The sequence below is a fragment of the Echinococcus granulosus genome (genome assembly GCF_000524195.1).
Source record: "Echinococcus granulosus chromosome Unknown EG_S00012, whole genome shotgun sequence".
Lineage (NCBI taxonomy): Eukaryota > Metazoa > Platyhelminthes > Cestoda > Cyclophyllidea > Taeniidae > Echinococcus > Echinococcus granulosus.
The window spans coordinates 858,522-867,387 of record NW_020170392.1 but is presented as its reverse complement, the minus strand read 5'-3'; the positions used below and the strand labels follow the sequence as shown (position 1 = coordinate 867,387).

Genomic DNA, 8,866 nt, shown 5'->3' with positions numbered 1-8,866 from the left:
TCAAAACTTATGAATTCTAAAATGACATGTCTGACCTTGACCTCTGGCAATTTTATCCCATCGTCCATTCAAAATGACGCAGAATGTATCGCCCCCTATAAATAATCTGATTGAAATAAGTCGCCTTCCATTTAGGGTGCAAAGAGTAAAAGTAAGTAAAATATCCAAAGGTTTAACAAAAAATAGATAATTGTTGTTGTCGTCATCATCTAACATACCTGCTTCAAAATTCTAGCTAAAATAAGAGCATTTACGGATTCATAAATGGCATAGTCTGCACACTAGGAAGTCGTAATAGCCTATATTTTGATAATTTGCTTTTCCTCATTATGCAGAAATTAAAATACGTGATGATGGCCTGCTGTCACATTCATCAATTTAATGGGTACACTAGCTGAGGCGCTTACTTATATCTATCAGTAGCGCTTACATGAGGGCGTGTTTTTATTTCGAGGCCACCACTTGAATCCATCCACTAAAAAAGTGACTTGTTTTTTAGCTTTCAGACACAAATAATCTTTGATTTGATTTGTTACCCTTCTGCACGTTCATTATGTAAATAAACACACATACACATACTTATAAATGACTATGTTGGAATCCACTGTCAACAAACGGTGGTGCTGGTGGGTGGTTGCACAGTCTCACGGGTGTGTGCAGCCGTTTTCACATGCTGGTTAATTAAATGAGTATACTGGTTAAATTTTAATCACCTTTTATTACCAGCATGCGGGTTTTGATGCGTAGAAAGTGGTTTTGAAGAAGGCTAAACCTTTGCATCTTGGTTTACTTCCCCTCTCTCGGTAGGTCACAGCCAAGTCATTAAAGAAGGTTTAATGAACAATAATCGTTTATAACTTTATAACCATTCCTATGAACATTTTATTATATTATTATTTTGGCTCTTATCCAAAACTCGGTATAGCTGGTTGAGCCATCAAGTGGAATTGTTGTTCTTTATCAAACTTGCTTCCCGTTGAAAATTCGCTTAATATTCGATCACTTGCATTTGAGCTCATGTGATAAAAAAATGCCAACGCCTTCAGGAAGGTTAAATATCAACTAAAAACCGAAATCAGTGTTGGTCCAACCAGTAAGATGTCGCTATACGGGTATCATGAATGACTTTCAATGAGGTTTAAATCGGTACCAGCATCGCAGTGACCAACAACCTGCAAGATTTGAGCATCTACAAAATTCACCGTTGGAAAGCGTTTGCTTTTTCCGGGACTTTAAGACTGGCGACCGCGGTTCACTTCACTCGCGGTAGTCGCGGTGCAACATGCTCCGTCTCGTCTCGTGAGTACTTGAAACTCTAACTGTGAGAAAACCGCCAATTTGTTTAAACTCACATCTCCAGTAATTGAGCACTCATATGCTTTGTATAATGCCAATCCAAAAACGAAATCAGAATCATTGACAAAAGGTGGAAAGACAGGGACATTCGAGTAAGTTGCACTGTAGAGATCCAACGATGACTCGAACTGGTGCTATGTCTGCGGTGAGTGCACTACATCAATGCCTCCTCCTCCTCAATCATCATCTTCTTCTGCCTCTTCCTCATCACCGTTGTCACCACCGGGATTTGCACAGAGTTGAACTTTGAGCAGCACTTTCTTACCTCCATTCCGATACAATCTACAAAATCTTCAGCCTCGTGTTATTCGCATATCCTCGACGTTGGTCGCTATAGAGGATAAATCTATGAGCAGTTGATTTTTCCTCGTGCCGTCTGCAATAGCGTTGCCGCTTCGCACATTTTTGTAACAAAAAAAACTGACCAAAGTCAATAACGGAGGTTAAAGTACGTGTAGATCATTCCATTAGATGTTTTATTTTAAAAAGGCTGAAGTCTCGCATCGCAGGAGCCACTTCAAAAGACAATTAACCAAATTTGATGGCCATTACGAAATTTGCACCAAAGTGGAGCACGCAGCGATGCTGGCTGGGGCAGTGCCGAAGGCATGTGACCTTTGAAGCCGTAGCCGGTAGTTATGAGTCATGGAGGGGGGGTCACATCCTAGTGACCTCGTATGTGTGGGGATGAAAGTTAAACAGGTCCACGAGATTAGCTACACAACATATCATCCGTGTCTCCTCGCTCTCTCACTCTTGCTCCCTCTTCGGTAACTGCAAAGGTCAAAGGATCATAAAATGCAACTGCAGACAGATGGCAGATAGTGTGCTTATTTTACGACTTGCAGAACTGCCTCTGTAAAGCCATAAAAATTTTTTGCGAAATTTCCTTCCGCAGCCGCGTAAGAAATCAAGATTAGTCCCTCTGTGTTTGTGTGTTTATGAAGAGGGCAATTAAATGTCACCTTAGCGACCATTACCAAATCGGATTCTTGTGCGCACTGCAGGTGTTGTTGCAAACCATCTGCGAAACCGTTGCCTTCTAAGTCTCCGCAGATTCTTTACGGTCACTGGGAAGGTAAATTGAGCTACAAAAAGCATACTAGTGGTAGTGGCAGCAGTAGCAGCAGCAGTAGTAGTCCTTTTTCCCTGCAGAAAAAGATAAGGCTAGGCGCAAGGGGAAGAGTGGGGGGAGGGTGGTGTCGGTGGACGGGGGGAGAAAATACTCAAAGTTCTGTAATTTACCCACCTCCTTCCCTCTCGGCTTCCTTTTTTTCTTCTGGGTGTACAAGGCGCTACGGACGACATAAAGGTTTTTTCCATTTGATCCGAACTTTATCGTCTGCTCTCCGCCTTTCTGGCTGTTCCTTGTCTGTAAGTGCGTGCGTGTGTCTCAACGCTTTCATCCGAACATTAAAAACAGTACAAGCCTTCTGCGCCAAAGAGGGGCATGATTATTCAAGCAATTGTGTGTTTTAACTTCTATTCCCGCCATTCTCCAAAGCGGTATCCGTGAGTCACTGTTCTCCTTCGCCTGGCTACTCCATTCCTTTTGTTGCTCGTTGACCTTGTTTGTATGCACGCAGGCGGCTTTGAGGTCGCTAAGCATTGAATTAATCATTATTCCGCGTTTAGTAAAATAATCATATCTCTAGAGATATATGATCTAGGAAAGAAAAATAAACACCACTGGTTTGAATTACGAGACATAGGATGTCTACACAGCTCCCGTTATGAGACGACCTCCGGTGTGGATGTGTGGAAGTGCAAGGTCCCCTCTGAAAGTCATGAAGCGGCAAATAATGCAATGGTTATTAACTGGTGAACCACAAGTACCGGCCCTCTCAAAGCAGGCGTAAAATGCAAAGTTATCAAGGAGAGACCATCTAGTTAAAGACAGGAATCTCCAAATCGCTTCAAGTAGTGATGTGCCTCTCCTACTTACAGGCGTTGCAGCCATCCACCCTTTAGCAATCGTCTACTGCAAGTCAATGTGTGCCAATTAAGAAGGAGACGCCTTTAGTAACAAATCTGGCGTAAAATCGCAATTGGCGTGTGTTTATGGAAATGTGGTCATTAAAGAAGCAATAAACGATGCTGCAGGAGAGTGACATTCGTTTTATCTTTATATTTGATTGTGAGCCCTTAAAATATCCCACAACGTGGCATGAGGCCCTGGTGCTAGGTCCCGAGCCCCTCTCCATTACTACTGTCAGGCCCATATACCTCATAACCACCTCAGAGACAACTCAGAGGTCGCAGCGTCATCCATTTTAAAAACAAGGGCATCTATCAATCTACTTTCTACTACGCTTATGCATCCGAGGTTTCGTTTCATCCCGAAAACGTACAAATAGGTAGGGTCAATTTCTGTTCATCCTTACTAGTGAGATTTACAAAATCTCGGTCAATAAATGGGACCATTTCAGGCTGGATTTTATTTTAGGGTGCCTCTAAGTAATTTGACTCCTCAAGAGAGGGCCTAGTTGGGTCAGAATTTACCGCACCTTTAGGTCAGTTTGAGAATGCTCTAAATTAAATGCTTTTTATTCGCCGAATGAGACAAGAGTCTTATTTATCTCGGCTAGTAAGGCCCACAACATCACACTAGGATTGCCACGCAAATTGACTGCTTGACTGACTGATAGACTGATTTGCTGTCTTGTTCGTAACTCGACGGAATTTGCGAATGGTGTAACTCCGGAGCTTGGCAGTGGCTTGAATACAACACAGCAAAACCCGCGAGGCTGCCTCCAGAAGGTGGAAGGGCGATGAGGAGAGCTGACGAATTCATCTGGTTTTTACTTTTCTGTGATGGTGGTGGCGTAGAGTGAGGAGCGACGTGGCCGCATTAACCGACAAGGTGGGTGAATGGTTGAATGAACGGATGGATGGATGGATAGATGGACCTAGAAAGGTGACAGGTGAATTTCATGCGTGTGTATGCGTATGTTGCTTGTTTAAATGCACGCACACACACACGCGTCCTGATGCGTGGGTGCGAACGTGCTGCGGCGGTCAGTCCAAATTCACTAGGAAAGTGAGAAGCAGAAGTGGGGGCCGACGACGACAACGACGATGGGGGGCCAGTGGAGACCAATGACTCACTTCTGCTACGTACGCACTTGCGTGACAATTTTAGGCCAAACTGACTCAAACTTGACTCGAGTATTTTGAGACTTGAAGCAGAACGAAATTTGCCTTTTCACACCCTCGCGACTCGGTAATTACAGTGGTGCTATGGAAATCTGATCGCGCCACTTATGTTTCCTGCCTCTGATCGCTGTTTGCTTGCACTTCATGACAGCCTCAGGAGTGATTGGACTGCTACGACAGCCACAATCCAGATCCGTTTGGCTGAACGCCGCATTAAACGGTTGAAAGGCGACAGGCATTAGCTGAACATGCGGAGTTTCACAACAGAAGGTCTGCTGAAACAAAAAAGCAGTTTCCGTATAATGCCCAGCAATGGCGTGATGCCATGTTTAAACAAGTTAAGAGCGGGGAATTATGAACATGATTGGAGGATGGAGAAACTTCTTGTGCCATAAAGTTAGGAATGTTCCAGATAGGCGACTTGGCAACATTAAATCGGCATCCAAGTGGAAAGGAGGAGTGGATTAGGGAGATAATTATTAAACCTACTGTACACTTTAGGTTGTAAAAGATTTTCCCTCTAGACGGATGTTCTTCAGGTTGCTGTACAGAGGTTTATCACCTAGTTTTAAGTCGCCCCTTTAATGCAGTTCACAGGAACGATGGATCGCGCGAATTTTTCTATCAAAACCTTAAATTTTCAAGTAGAGATGATAATTTGTTGCAGGAGTTTTGCCTTCGACTCGCATTTTCAATGCATCTGTATGCCATTGTAAGGCTCGAAGCAGAAGTGTGATCGCCGAGAGAGCCGAGGAGGGCCCTCGAGAGCGAAAGAGAGCTGTGTGACAGACGGATTTTTATTTCAATTTCAAACGTCACCAAAAGAGCACTCTTCGCTACCTCCACAAGGACTGCGTGGGGCTCCACTCGCGCCACCTGTACTTGTAGTCTCCTACTCCTCTTGTGAGGTGATTATAGGTCTTGTTTCCATTTCTTCGACTTATTATTCTTAAGCTATGGCACAAAACGAATTTTCCTTAGTGCAGGAAATAAATATGTCCTCTGTCCAGTACGAACTTTTTGAAGACTATACTCATAAAAGTGAATGATCACCCATTTTGGGCAGACAGTGACCAAGAGAGAGGGATCTTCTCCCTCATGCTGCAACAGAGATTGTTTCTGCTTCTGGTTCATCTAATGCGATAAAGAGGAAAAGGAAGAAGCTGCAGTAGGGTGGATAAGCAGGACAGAACAAAATGATGCAAAAAGGAATGATAAAACTTTTTGCTGGATGATAGGGTAGAAGAGCGGTGGAAGGACAAAGGAGGTGGAAAAAGGAGGGAATGGGAAGAGAGCAGAACTAGGAAAAGTGCCGCCGTTACCGAAGAGTCTCGCCATTTGCGGACAAGAATGGGAGCTAGTGATCATATACACTCGAAATACAAAACTAACAAGCGTGGTGGGGGTTAGTGAGACCGTGTCTGTACAACTTTCCCACCTTCTTATGGTGGTTCCTCACATCCGTTTTGTTTTTTGGGAATGGCAGAGGAAATGCTGACTCTCTCTGACCTCCTGTGCACGAAATTTGTCTGCGGTGATTTAAAGAGCTGGTGAAGTCCACTTTTTCACAGTTCGATTAAGTTCACTTCCACCTTCGAAAAGTGGTGTAGGATTGCAGTATTAAGCCCCAAATCATCTCTTCTCACAAGGAAGAGGGCACATGAATAGGGATCCTGCTGTATAAAAAAATATGTAGTTTGCAGTAATTAATAGTTACCAAGAATTGTTCTTTAAAAAAGCGACGTATTAGAAAGTACCTTTTCAGTTGGAAAAGGAAGCGGACTAAAGCTGAACCCACATCCTTTTTGTGAAACGGGGATGGCTTTATGGTTTAAAATCCCCTTTATACGCCGCTTGATCGTGTTTATTGATATTTCTAAATTTAATATTTCTTTTGGCACCTCTGGAGGTGCTTTAATACTTTCACATTTGTAAGTTACGATGGAAATAAAATCATCATCCAATGCGAGCTAAAGCAACCAGGTGTTGTCTCATACTAAGTGCAGCATGATGGACAGCAAAAGTATTTCTCTTGAAGGTAATTAGGCGATTGTCATGGCTAAAATCATTGATGCAATTGTGCATCCCCTTCTGCACCGATTTGGAGGCTTAATACGCCCCCCCCGCCTCTACTCCCCCCTTCCCTTTTTCTCCGTCATTTTTTAATTGCCCCTCTCCACCGCTAGTTGGGTTCTAGGGGCAAATGTGTTTAAGCTGGCGCCTTTAAAACCACTTTTGATAGAGACAAACCTCTGGTTAGTCCCACTTATTATCAAATGCTGCAGTATTTTAGACGAGTAGATAACCGACATAAGCGAACAGTGGTGAAAATCGCTGCTGTAGAAGCGTAATTGGTGGACAGGGAAAAAAGAAAAGTAATTCCGATGTAAGCGGAGTTAGCATGATTGCCTGCCGCTAGCGCATAAACCCATTTAATCGTCCTGCCAGCCAGGCAAGCAGCCAAGTCATCATCTTATGGTAACAGCCATAAACTTGGTATCGTACTAAAACCTTTATGTTCAGGACCTGATTAGCTGTGCGAAGCACCATATTGCGAGACATTAAAGAGCCCCCTCATACTTTTGGGTGAATGTTAATGGAACATTTAAAACGTAATCCTTGTTTAGTTAGATTTGAAAGCTCTATCACCCAGCGGCCCGCCGATTGGACCACGAGGCGGTGTGTGTGTGTGTGTGTGTGTGTGTGTGTGTGCGTGTATATCTCTCCAATGGCGGATATAATAAGGTAGGAGCTTTATCAAGCATAATTTCTGCTTAAAGTGTAGAAAAAGAATGGATTAGTTTGACAGTTGGATGAGGGTGGACGCTAACATGAGGGACGACAAGGCTGTCTCCAGTTTCTTTCTGCTTCTCACCTCATTTGTAAACCCAATTTGCATAACCGCTTAAACTTGACAGAGTAGAATAAAGGTATAAAGTTAGAGTCAAAAGGGGTCATCAATTAGTTTTATTGAAGGCACTACCTTGTTAACGTCGTCGTCTCCCTGCGCGGTAGCTAATCCGGGTCCTGCACACTCCTTTGGCATTTATTTGTCGTATCCGCCCTAGCTTTGAGATGTACTGGGCAGTGCGTTTCAGACCTTTTTATGGCGGTGAAACACTTATCTCAATGGGTTTCCTTGTCTTTTAATCCCACTTAGCTCTTAATTCCTCTCAGCACAAAAGTACAGCTGTTTTAAGTATCACACAGGCACTACCTCTGCGGAACGCTTCAAAGAGTAAGGTTTATTATTGTAGAGTTCAAATTATCCTGGAGTTAGTCGAGCGCGTATAAAACCTTATTCGTGATCTGAGGAAAGCAGCCACTCTTTTTTAATTTTTGGGCAGCACTCGAGTTTGTCAGTTCGGTAGTGTGGTTGTTGGTGTCACCTTCAAAGCCTGGAGAGCCAAGGCTGTTGCGCTCGGGTTTTTTCTGCAAAAAAACCTTGGTAAGTAATGCGTTGAAATAAATATAATAGCCGATTTGCCCTTGTGCCGAGTTTTGAAAGCCAGCACTTTGATTGGGGGTCATCTCTTTAGCTAAATGGAAATGCAGTGAGTACGAATGCATCCACCTCAAGTTGAGCATAAATTAAAAGCAATAGTTGGCATGTTTACCATCCTGGGATTGAAAATTCTCCCTGGTGTAGCACTGGCAGGGTTTGCGTGGGTAGTATCTTGGCGCTGGCCGAAATTTTTCACCAATTTGGGAAATCGTGCCATCACAAGCGGATGGGAAACCAGTCTGTGCTAATTTTTTGCTTCTTACTTTATCAAGAATGATGATCAAAAACTTATCAATCTTGGATCATCTTAATTCTATTTGTAGATGCTCATAGAATTGCAGTGAATTGGCGAGTGCATAGAAGTGGAGGATATTTTACGAGGGGTCCATGAACTGAAAGATGTTCAGCTGATACATGCCCTAAATATCTGCGTTTTGTGAAAAGTACACCGGGTAGCCTACTGAGTCAACAAGGCTGGGATTTTCTGTTACCTTGCCCTTAAAATTTGAGAGCCGATGTTAAAGACTAGAAGTGTGGCAGAGGCGGAGGATGCTTATGAGATTAAGGTGGATTAAGTAGAAGCAGACATATTTATCGCAAAATATTCGTGCATAAATGACGTTACCAAGATCTTGCCTTCCTATAGTTGTGTTACAATCAGTCAATTTCCGTCGAATTTCAATGTATTGATAAATGGTGGCTGAAATGGTGTAAGTAGTATTAGAGTAAACGCAATTTTAATTCGGGCAGTTATCGAAGCATTGTTAAAAATGTAAGGCGTCAGTTAGCCCCTTCTTCTTTTAATTTACAAGATAGGAATTTTGATGGCAAAATCCAAACATCACGACG

At 43.1% G+C, this 8,866-nt stretch overlaps 1 protein-coding gene across 1 annotated transcript; it reads right to left on the bottom strand. All coding sequences in view use genetic code 11, as the record gives it.

Annotated features, from left to right (window-relative positions):
- Positions 1-7,411, bottom strand: EGR_02649 (hypothetical protein; the record flags this gene model as incomplete). Its single annotated transcript, XM_024491898.1, has 5 exons — positions 1-221; positions 431-540; positions 6,082-6,188; positions 6,270-6,482; positions 7,388-7,411. The coding sequence occupies 5 exons, from the start codon at positions 7,409-7,411 to the stop codon at positions 1-3; spliced, it is 675 nt and encodes a 224-aa protein (XP_024353713.1).
- Positions 7,412-8,866: the final 1,455 nt, after the last annotated feature.